This window comes from Pinus tabuliformis, chromosome 8, assembly GCF_031772625.1.
Source record: "Pinus tabuliformis cultivar Carrire ecotype Pingquan chromosome 8, CPIR1, whole genome shotgun sequence".
Classification (NCBI taxonomy): Eukaryota; Viridiplantae; Streptophyta; class Pinopsida; order Pinales; family Pinaceae; genus Pinus; species Pinus tabuliformis.
Window position 1 is genome coordinate 2053671419 of NC_142294.1, and position 12224 is coordinate 2053683642.

Sequence of the window (12224 nt, forward strand, 5' to 3'; positions counted from 1 at the left end):
AGCAATGAGCAATTTACACGAACAGGTCAAGCTGAAATTACAGGACAGCAGTCTGAAATACAAGCAGCGAGCTGACACAAAGCGTCGGGAAGTTCAGTTTAACGTTGGGGATGAAGTCCTTGCGTATTTACGTAAGGAGAGGTTTCCGAAGCGGGAGTATAACAAGCTAAAATTTAAGAAGATCGGCCCTTGCAAAATCATCCGCAAATTTTCTGCGAACGCTTACGAAATACAGTTGCCGCCCGAAATTGGAATTTCTCCCATTTTCAACGTGGCAGATCTGTTTCCCTATGTAGCCAATTCAGAAGACGATACAGCAACTACAGCACCACAGAAAGACAGCTATGAGGAAGGTTCTTGGACAAGACAACTACCAAAGGCACCACCCCTTGAGATCGAAGGAATACTGGACACACAGGTAGCTAGACGCACACGCAGGAAGGAGTATCTGCGATATTTGGTCAAGTGGCGGAACCGTCCAATAGAGGACAGTTCTTGGCTCGACGCAGCGCAGATAACTAAAGCAGGCTACTCTGTTGACGAGCTCATGGAACGGAGCCATGACTTTTTGCCACCCGGGAGCCTGATGCAGGAGCATCCAGCTCCGAGGAGACAGAGAATCAATGACTGGTTCGTGCAGAAACAGGACACGACTTCAAGGGTGTTGGACAGGTCACCAAAAGAAAAATTGGTTGTTGTTTTTAGTTAATCATTGTTCATTTCTTTTTCTTTTATTTAATTACAGAACAAGTTAAGTTACTGGTTGTTAGCTTAGGTAACCAGCAACTGTTTTAGTTAATTTATTGTTTAAAGAAACAGGTAGCAGTTGTAGAATTTAGTTTCTAAACAGTTATATTCAGTGTAGCTAAAAAGGAAGAAAAACCTTTTTTGGGGGGTTCACCTCGGAACGAGTAAAGAAGATATAGCAAGACAGTATTCAAGCAGTATAGAGAGACACCCTCTGTAACTGAAGCATTGTTTCCTTTTCTGAATATAAACTACTGTTCATTACTTTTCCGTATTATACCTCTGAGTATTACAAACATTTGTTATTTTGAAAACGAATTAAGATAGAATGAAATTCACATGCTGTAACTAGAAATATTGAAGCGTTACAGGCATCAAGCCGAAACCATAAGTTACATTGTCAGGACTATCACACAGCAAAGAAGCGTAAGGCGGCCAAACAGCACATGCATACAAACAATACGAGGATAAAGTAAAGACACAGACATCGTGTCAAGTCAAGTTGCGGCCAGAACCCGCAGGCAAACGCAAAGAGTCACACGGTCATTTGCAAATCAAACACAGCGACTATTAAAAGAGGTAATAGTTCCAGAACCATTGATTTCATTAATACAACATTTCATAAGTTTTCGTAAACCACAGTTCAATAAATAACAACAGAGTCACATATCAAAACCGGCACCGCCGTAATAGCACAAGTCTAGGACCTTGGTGCATGGAGGTCATACATTGACACAGAGGAACGAAAACCTGAGGATGTAAATGCCAGCAAAGGGGCACGGCTACCCTACAAAACCTAACCAACAGAAACCTACGGCAATTCCATATTGCATAACCTAAAGAAACGCGGGAATAAGAGTAGACCCTACCCGGTCACAAGGGTACCAGAGATTGGAGAAAGTTGAAGACTGTGAATTTGAAACCCTCGCGAGCAGAGCTCCCAACCAACCTGCACAGAACCACCGTATGAGTTAAGGCATTTCCATAACCAGAATAAATGTCAGAAGGAGATAAGTAAAGACAGTGAGATGCGAGAGTAAGAGAATAGTGGACTTACCCAAGGGTCGACGGAGGCTGCCGAGCCATAAACCGATACCACAAGCTGAAAGGCACAAAAATCCTGTAAGCATCGACAACAGGTGACAGAGGATGATAAAACATAGCACGAGAGTTTACCTCGAGGCCTGGACGCGTTCGGAGGAAAGATAGCCTTGTGGTTGTGAACACCTGCACAGAACCGGAGCTCAGAAATCGGAAACTAAAAAGATTACTTCGCCAAATTCATGAAAATATAAACCCTTACCACGGGCTTCCGAACCAGACCATTGAAGACAGCAGCTACAGTGAAGGACTCGCATCTCGAACAAGGCCACAATCAGTGACAGAGTGAGGGATATGGTGGGTTAGTGCGCCGAGAGCAGTGCCACAACAACGCAGAGCAGGTAACAGTAGGGAGACAGAGTGTAGCTGAGCCGAGAGGCCACAAACAGTGACAGAGTGAGGGTTATGGTGTGTTAGCACACAGAGAGCAGAGCCATAACAACGCGGAGCTGGTAACAGTAGGGAGATAGAGTGTAAATGAGCCGAGAATAACCCTTAAGGGTTTAACAAAGGCGGGAAGCCTTTTCGACGGAGAGAACCGGTGACCAAACCTTTTAACCGGCAGATAGGTTTGTAAATGCGCCTCGGTATTGGGGGCAGATATTTGTCCGCGCCCAAGTGTGACCACGTGGGACTGAGGTGAGTCACGTGGCTGTGACCACGTCACCAGGGCTGGGCCATCAATTTATGGAAAACATGAAGAACAGTGGCGAGAGGACGGGTCACTTGGCCGATGGCGCCCCTACCCATACCACCATGAACAGATCTCTTGACAGACCGCAGGCTACATTTAATGTAGGCTCAAAACAAGAAAGAGCTATTAACTGCTCAGAAATGGATTCCCCTCAGCTCATTGTCTCTCCTTCTCCCCTGCTCCACTGTAATTGCCCACTCCAAGCTTCTGAGCCCAGCTCCCACACAGTTACTGGGCGTTGCTGCTGGTTAACTTGCTGCGTCGATTTTGGAAATGGGCATCACCATTCCCATTCCAGTTTTTGCCATTTAACCATCGCTCAACATAACTTTGCTCCCCTTCTCAATCCCACTGTCATCGTTCCCTCTGAACACTCAGCTAGAAATTCTGACATGGTGCGACATCGAATGAGAAGTCGAAGAGGAGGAACTCGGGGAGGTAGTTCCCGCCCTCAGACTGAGCCGAATCCTGAGCCTGCTGCCTCCTCTCCTTCCCCTGAACTGTATCACCCCCAGAGCCATGGTTTGGGAAGATATCCCAGTACTCGTAGCGGACGGGGTCATGCTCTGTCTCCTGGTGTAAGTCACGGAGATTTTGCGGTTCACTCAGCTAGTTTTCCTTTGCCCCCTCATCCCGCTCCCCACTCAACCCAATTTAGATTTCGTAGTGCCTTAAATAGGCCAGTAATTACTGCTACAATCACCATCCTTTTCACCAAAGACAATAAGCAGCCTGCTACCCAGGAGGATAATTCTGAAGTGCGGCAAGAGGAGGTTCCCAATTGCAGAAATGGCCGAGACACAGGAAAGAATTTGTTGGACGAAGGTAATTTTGCTCTGCATGGCAAGAGCATTGGTGGCGGTCAGCAGGCTGAGGGTGGTAGCTCTGGTGCCACGCGCTCCCCAGGTGGAACCAGAAATGAAAGGTTTGCTCCGATGGTGGCGGCTGGCAGCCATGGCGACGTCCATCCAGCTGATGGGCCACATGGTGGAGGAAGTGGGCCACACGGCAGAGCGTCGATGCTGGAGGAGAATGAATGGGTGTCCAATTGTTGAGGAACCCATCCCGGACGAATTCGAATGATCTGACGTGGTTGCCAGGTGTCTTCTGTCTGGTCTTTTTTGTTATGTTAGTTCTATTGGAAACTGTCTGGATCTTTTTGTCATGGTAAAACTTCACTGGTTTTTGTTGTTTCCGGGCTTAAGGACTGATATCCCATCTGGTTTTTGTCTCTGTAGACTGGTTTCCCCAATAGTGGGGCAGTCTAGATATACTCTGAAACACTATGTTATACTCTGTTAAGGCTTGGTCCTCTCTGTACATTTTTGTTTTATATTAATAGATTAAACTAACTTAGAAAAAAAAATATCAAAACCCTTGAGGTAGGGTAACACCATACAACTACTCCTTAAGAAAGGAGATCACTCCACAAGCTAATGTCTGTCAATATAAAACAATACTTGACATAACTCAATGGAGAGTCTCTAATCTCTATACAGGCTTCATACATATAATACCATGAGTAATTACCATGGGTCTCTAAATACCATACATACAATATTATGGGCTTATCGCATTATTTCCTAACTATTTTTGGTCCCTTACATAATGCGAGTTAACCACTTTATTTATTAACTATGGCTCATTTATTTATTATATTATCATATTATTCCCTTGGGTAGCTCCCTTTGTACCCCATATTATCCCCCCCTAAGTATACTACACTCCACCCCCCTTAAGCATGTTTCATCCCCAAAACATGAGAATAACACAAATAATAAGACCTACTCAAAAGAGTAGGCCACTAGTACCATGCACGTGCATCTAGCCATCCAAAAGAAAGGTGATTACTATATCTAACCACTGCCTCGCTCGCTTGAGATGGAAGCTAGTTCTTGTGGTTCCTCTATGTTGATGTGTTGTGGGTGGATCACTGCACCTCTTTATGTGTCATCTAAGGGTTGTCATCCTTGTTGTTAATTCTTTTCCACCTTGCTTGTTGTTTTCTTATTGGGTGGTGTACGTGGTGATATGTTGAAGTTTTAAATGATGGAGTATTTTTCTTCAATCTCTTTCTGACGAAGTCTAAGTGGTATCGAGTTCCTTTTATGGTACCTACTCTTGTTTCTTGTCTTCCATTATTACTTCCACCACGAATTCCTCATCTTATGTTTTTGTATATGTAGAGTTCTTTGCTTGGGCCTCCTTGGACTCTACTTGTTCACTAATGGAAATATCATGTAATGTAATTTCTTTCATACCAGATCTTTGGGAATTTCTTTTGTGCATTAATATTGATAGTACCAATGAATTCCATCCAAGGGTATCCCAAAACAACATCCACATAATCCATATTTAAAGCATAAAAATCAGAATGCAACACATACTTATCTAGATAAATCTTCAAATCTTTATAAATTTGCACCTCCTCATCATCAACCTGTGTGTACTCCATTTGTCTTGCTAGAACTTGCAATCTTTTAGCTAAATGAACATTAATAAAATTATGCTTGCAACTAGGATTAATAGACACAATGATCTTCTATTTATAAATACATCCATGAACCTGTAATATAAAGATATCAGTAGGAAGTAACCCTTTTTGTTTCTTATTATCCTGTTTTCTAGCATGAGACCATTTGTCCAAAAGGATTTTTTCAAGTTCTTTAGTCGGAAGTTGCTTCACTAAACTGTCAAGTGAGAACCACCATTTACCATCCTTATCTTTCATATCAAGCTAGGAGAGATGTCCAAAAATATTAGTATTGAGACTCGTGATATTGTATAAATTCTTCAATAATATGACCATCATCATGTCTTGCAAAAATCATCTTGCTAGAAACTTTAAAATAGTTTGAGGGTTTTGAAGAAAATAACTTTGGAAAATATTTTAAATGGACATAACTCAATCAATATAACTCAAAATCCTTATTATAATCTATTTTTGGAAATGGCACCATCATTTTGCATCTTCCCATGTGATTCAAATCATAATTTGGGTATTTATAGAAACTCATATTCACGTCATAATTGTCGGGTTGTCACAATAAAATCTGAAGAAAAAAAAAATTATATATATATATATATATATATATATATAATTAGCGATATCTCCTTCATTCGGACTCTGATTCAACCAATTGTTTTTTGAAATTGGGTTATTTTTCAAGAGGAGCTCGTATATCCATTTATTTTCATGAAATGCTACATAAAAACTTGCAAAAAATGACTGGAGAGTCATCGTCTGTGAATTTCCTTAAGAAAAAATTATGCCAAATAGTTGATTTTAAATAAATGATATCTTCAATTACTCCGATTCAGATGATTTTTTCTTTGAATTGGGGTATTTTTCGCAAGCAACTCAGATATGTAACCTTTTTTTTACTTTGCACCAAAATTTTCAGATCTGATCTGCAAACTTGTTGCCCACTATTTTGCCCTAAAATATTCATTCGAAAAAAGGAAGAAAAAAAAATCTCCTTGCTTTGCCCAAGAAAGAGCTTTGATCCCATGGGGCTTTGGATTGACGGTGAATGGGTGCGCTGTTAAAGCACTCCTTGCGATAGGTCACCGGTTCAAATCCCCGTGGGTGCGTAGGTTAGTCTTAACAAGCAAAAAAAAAAAAAAAAAGAAGAAAGAGCTTTGATACCACTAGTAATAGATCTGAAAAAATACTAAAATTACTACCAAAGAAATTCCAAGAGCAATCTAAGAATATAAAATAGAAATGTTTCTTTATTAATATCAAAACCCTTGAGGTAGAGTAACACCATACAACTAATCCTTAAGGAAGGAGATCACTCCACAAGCTAGTGTTTGTCAATACAAAACAATACTTGACATATCTCAATGGAGAGTCTCTAGCCTCTATATATGCTTCATACATACAATACCATGGTATTTACCATGGGTCTCTAAATATTATACATCCAATACCATGGGATTATCACATTATTTCCTAACCACTTGTGGTCCCTTGCATAATGCGGGTTAACCACTTTATTTATTAACTATGGCCCATTTATTTATTATATTATCATGTTACTCCCTTGATTACCTCTCTTCGTACCCCATATTATCCCCCTAAGTATACAATAACTCCCCTTGAAGCCAAATTTATTTCACTCTCCTTTTTCTTGTAATGATGATGTGTTTGAAATAAACCAATTTATTATTGTCATCAGCAAGGGGACTCGACCATACCTCTAAAGTTCAAATGCATCTCTCTTATTATCCTTTCCTGGTTGTCGACATCTAGCTTATTCAGCCTCTCTTGAGGCCATCTCATTCCTTTAATGAAGAGAAACAAACGATCTACTCCCCTTGAGTAGAATGTCCTCTTCCTTCATCTAGACCTTCTTTTTTTGAGTCCAAATAGAGATATTACTCTAGCTGCTTCAAATCCCATCCTTGGGATTTCTATTGGTTCTGCATGGCTGGAAGGCATTCCTTCTTTTTTTCCTTTTTTATCCAAATCCCCTTGTAGCCTCTTTACTTTGTTCGCAAGATATAAGTAGTTGGGTTGTTGTTTCTCTTGCTTCCTCGCAAGTTATGTTGAACGCAATTCATACTCACAGAGGGGTCCATCATAGTGATAAGAGAATCATTCTTCTTTTTTCCCTTTAGATTTCTTTCCCTTCTTTTATGTTTGCTCTTGTGAAACAAAACATTGAAGACATACTTGACTTCCTTTGTTTTATTGTTCATTTTTGTCTTCAAACCCTGAGATGTAACATCTTACTGCATCGCCTAAGAGGTGGACTTTGTTATGTTAAATATGCAGTATATTACAGTGTGGCCAAAATTGCCACAGATGTTGCATTCTACATTACTTGAGAATGGGGCAAATGAATTGTTATAATTGACAACAATCTTGTCACATTCTCTACTCATGTCAACATGCCTTCTCCTGGACACTTTATGCATTCTTGGGTTGTTTCTACCCAACACATCTTGTTTTCTTGCATGTCATCTACAGTCTATGGCTTTATGTCCAAAATTACTGCAAGAAAAACAATAACCATGAAAAGGCTTTTGATAACAAAAGTTTCCTTTTCTTTGAGGGCTTTATCCTTGAGGGGGAAAGGACCTATGTTGGTTCTCCATGTTCCTTCCATGGTTGCCATAATTGTTGCCTTGTATTCTTCCTTGTGGATGCCTAGCTCTATTCTACTGCGCTCCTCATTATTGCTTCTTAGCATTTTGCCACTGCCTTTTCTTCTCTTGTTGCTTTCCTTTTTGTTGTTGTTGTCCAACAACTAATTTTCCTTTGTTGTTGTTTGAATTTCCAAATACCCTTGCATGGGTGGTTCACCCTTCATCCTTTTTCTTCCTGAGGCTTGGTTATTCTTTGAGGCCCAAATCAGCCTTGATGAGAGGGGATCTGTGCTTAACAAGCATCTCGTTCAAAGCCTTTCTACTCTCCTCAATCTTTTGATATTTAAACAGCTCTTTACTTTCCCTTTCTAGGTCATGTCTCAATGAGACTACTTTAGCTTGTAGTCTCTTGCAATGAGCTTCTCGTTCATTTAGCTGATTGGTCAACATGCCATTCAGCCTGATAGATTCTCCTTGTTGAGAATTTAAATCTATAATTGTTTTTCTAATTCTCAAGCTCATACTTATGCAACTGCTCCTTTTGCTTGAGATTTTCTTTTGATAGCTTCCTAGTCTCTTTTATAGTAGAGATTATCTTATTTATAAAGTAGATCCTCTCATCTAGATCCTTTACTTTACTAACAGAGGTGCTAGCATTGTCACCATAGAGATGTACATTCTTCTTTGTCTCTATGGAATCTTATGCATGCTTGAGAAGTATCCCATCTTCATCACTACCATGGATACTCATATTCTCTTCTTGAAATATACTCTCTTCTTCTTCAAAGAATCCCTCATTTTCTATTGCTAATAAAGTAGGTCTATCTACATCACTAGTAGATGCATTTCTATCTTTATAAGAACCTTCGAATGAGCATCTAGATGGTAAATAACCTTTCTTTTTACATTTCTTATAGGGCAATAGCATACCTCCTTAGTAGCATGGCCCTTTTTCTAATTGTTCATCATCCTCTCGAGAGTGATTATCAATCTTTTGAGCATATTTCCTTTGAGATGATTTTGTCTTCTTCTTTCTTCTCCTTTTCTTATTATCAGCACACTTCACAAATTCAGGTTCACTGCTTGAGCAACAAGGTTCATAGAACTCCTTTGTTGTTGCATAACTATCTCCTCCATATAGACATTGCAATCTATCCAACATTTCCTTTGTTTACTCATAATGCCTCACTTTATCGGCATCTGGCTTAGACATCCCTTTCATGATGATTTCCTTGGCTTCTGTATTTAATTCATTCCTCTCTCCATATGTCACAGGAAGCCAAATGTCTTCATTGATTACCATCAAATAGGCATCCATTCTAATCTTCCAAAGCTCATATTCTGATCCATTTAAAGATGGACCTCCTTATGGTGTAATCCAAGTTTGATTAGCCATTATTTCTATTTCATCTACCTTCGATTGATTAAGTTGTTCCTGAAGGAACCTGGCTTCGATACTAATTATTGGAAACAATGTTAATACTAAGAGGGGGGGTGCATCAATATTAAGGCTAACTTAAACTTTATGTCAATTTATCTTAACTCATTCAAACTTATCATCCATTATATAAGAGAAACCATTACCAAACCATAACAATAGCCATATGTATCAACATAAGCACACACACATCATCAGCAACAGACACGTGACACATATGTTTAGCGTTGAAACCCTTCTGGGAGAAAAGTCACTAAAGATTTTTTGTTATTGATGTAAATATGAGCTCGTACTTTATTATATCAATTTTTTTGTGAGCCACCACTCACAAGAAGCACCAAATCCCTTTGATTGTTTACTAACACCCACTAGTAGGAAGCACCAACTCCCATTGACTATTTTCTAGCACACACTAGCAGGAAGCTCCAAGTCCCTTCTTCTGCGGACACCTGATCAACTTACCATAAGCACCAACTTCATGGATTGTTTGCAAGCACCAACTTGCGGCTCCTTGGATTTATGCAAGCACCAACTTGCAGGAGGCACCAACCCCTAATCCTTCTCATGCATCCACTAAGATGGAAGCACCAACTCCTTGTATGTAGTCTCCAACCCACACTTCAAAAAAAACTTACTGCTCACTATAATGGCAACCTCTAAGCCTATTTTTAGCCCTACCTTCATCCAACTGGCCCTCTGTTCCCTTCAACATTTATCCCTTTATTATTCTTAATAACAATCACTCATACACAACAACATACACTCATATTCGACCCTCTAGTATAAGCATTGTATACCCTCTCACAAAGATTTCTGCTCTCAACCCTCTTCTTTAGTGTAGGCACACTTGGCCTCTTCTTAGCAATGCACACCACCACAGATCTCTCCACTTAGCTCACTTTGTAGCATATACTCTGATCTCGACCCTCTTCTATTCCACAAGCTCTCTCGGCCTCTCATAGCAGCACTGGCACACTTTGGACCTCTTTTCTCTGCATAGGCACTCTCAACTTTTCTCTCTGCAGCATAGGCACCCTTGGCCTTCTCTCATCAGTGCTCACACTTAGAGCTCTCACCACTGTACTACTTTCCCCCACTTTCTCAATGGAAATCCTAGGTTTTGTTCCTCTGATGCACATGGAATGATGTTGTCTTTATTGACTATGTAACTGATAGTGTGCTACAACTTCGCATGGTTCGTTGTTGTTCCATCATGTTCCCTGCACTATGGAACATATTTAATTTTGGAGATGAGCTTAGTTCACTCAACCGTCACAGTCACATTGAATCGTTGACCAATTACCTGGGTGTCCCCCATACTTAGAATGAGTTTTTAGTCATCTTGCACACTTCATTAAAGCTCCTCATTCCGTTGTAACTTCCGTTCTCAGTCACAACGATTGATTTAATGCAAAGAATGGACTTTTGAGTGTTTCTCTATGCTAAGAATTAATTCTCAGTCAAATCATGCACTCCAACAAGGCATTTCATGCTTACAAACTGATCACAGTGATCAAATTGTACCTCAGGCATGGCTTTCTTGTTTTGTAATCACGTTTTCTGCACATAGCCATCTTTTCCATTAAATTCTTCATAGCGTGTAGGACAAATCAGTGATGACTTGCTTCATTTCACCCAGGCCCAACAAATTAGCTCTACAAGTCGTGGTCCTTGTTGCCTTGTCTTCGTCTTATGTAGTCACCATTAATACTGGCAAGAGAGATGGTCCTCTACCATATTTAGTGAAGTTACCAATAACATAGGAAGAACATGTGAAACTAACTCCTAGGTGTGCCTTTCAATGTTGATCAGGAGGTCAGAAGGTCATGCATCAGCTCGGTCCAACTATTATGCATCTATGTTTGGATTCGACTTCATGACTAGACTTGAAGGCCAGACAATTCTTTATCAGTAAAAAAACAACACAAAATTGACTCTTGGGCACCCCTTTCAATGTTGATCGAGAGGTCGTGAGTCAGCCCAATCTGCATGCATTTGCATCGACCCCCGACTTTCCCATAGGCCCCAACTAGCTTGAAGGTTTAATTAGCCTGTACGACCAGCTTTAGTCCTTTTTCATTGTTTTGGCCTGTTCTATTCATTCAATGTCGAAAGCCGAATACACGAGGAAAACTTCACAAAACAACCCCTTGGCACAAACTTCGAGGTTCTTCCACATCATAATCTTATGTCATGCTGACATCATTTGGGCCATGTGTCACTTTTGGTATGGTGGCATGTGTCACCTAGATTTTACCATTAGACCACGCAAAAATGTCGAATCTTCCTACCATGTGTCCTCCATGTTAGGGTCCTATAATTTTTATAGGATTGCTTGATTATAGCTTATGATTATTATATTTTGGATGTTGTAAATAATATTCCATGTTGTAAATTATTTTTTAAAAAAGGTCAAAACCTTGAGAAAATAAAAAAATATGCTTGCAAGTTGAAATGCAGCATTAAAGAATAATTAAGTGTGTTTATATTAAATTAATCACATTATTTAAATGTGATTAAATCAATTGTAATAAGGCCTTGGTACTATAGCTTTAATTTTATTGTAAAATTGATAACAACAAAAGGAGATTTGTCATGTGGTTAAATTGTGCACATCTTTTGCACCCGATCTTTAGCGCACATCCGATCCGATGACACCCGATCTAATTAGGACCCCCTTGTCTTATCTCCCTTTATCGGTTGGGGGGGGGGGGGGGGGGGGGGGGGGGGGGGGGGGGGGGGGGTGGTGTGGTCTGAAATTAGTGGTTTTACCCCGAGGCCCCACTGCTACGTGTCTCCCTTAGAGTATTTCAGACCCCCCGTCACTAATACCACAAATCCACCTCTACCCCCTCCGAAAGGGGTATCTGCTCCTTGTCGTAAACCGCCTTCCCGGTTACGTCGCCCCCACTTCCACTCAAACGCCACGTATCCTCCGCCTATTACTCCAACACCAACATCCACCCGCCATGTCCCTTCTCATATTCCACTCCTATTCTTCCACCTAATCATATTTACATCAACCATGTGCCTCCACATCATCCCCCACCTCCATGTCACCTCCCGCCTCCACGTCATATATATGTTTCATGGTCAGTTAAATTATGTTTTTTTTTCCTATACAACACAGTAATTTCAAACATGGTT

The 12224-nt window shown here is 40.4% G+C and overlaps 1 protein-coding gene across 1 annotated transcript; it reads right to left on the reverse strand.

Annotated features, from left to right (window-relative positions):
• Window positions 1-1469: 1469 nt before the first annotated feature.
• On the reverse strand, window positions 1470-2521 carry LOC149244718 (uncharacterized). The gene is made up of 3 exons (XM_089368054.1): window positions 2051-2521; window positions 1805-1974; window positions 1470-1696 (listed from the first exon to the last, which is right to left on the reverse strand). Exons 1-3 carry the CDS (start codon window positions 2103-2105, stop codon window positions 1613-1615), a joined length of 309 nt encoding a protein of 102 aa, XP_089224180.1. The 5' UTR covers window positions 2106-2521; the 3' UTR covers window positions 1470-1612.
• Window positions 2522-12224: the final 9703 nt, after the last annotated feature.

Coding starts and splice junctions, on each gene's coding strand:
- LOC149244718 (XM_089368054.1), bottom strand. CDS start 2,105: ATGCGAGTCCTTCACTGTAGCTGCTGTCTTCAATGGTCTGGTTCGGAA. Junction 1,975..2,050: donor GTCTGGTTCGGAAGCCCGTG/GTAAGGGTTTAT, acceptor GGTTCTGTGCAG/GTGTTCACAACCACAAGGCT. Junction 1,697..1,804: donor CAGCCTCCGTCGACCCTTGG/GTAAGTCCACTA, acceptor GGTTCTGTGCAG/GTTGGTTGGGAGCTCTGCTC.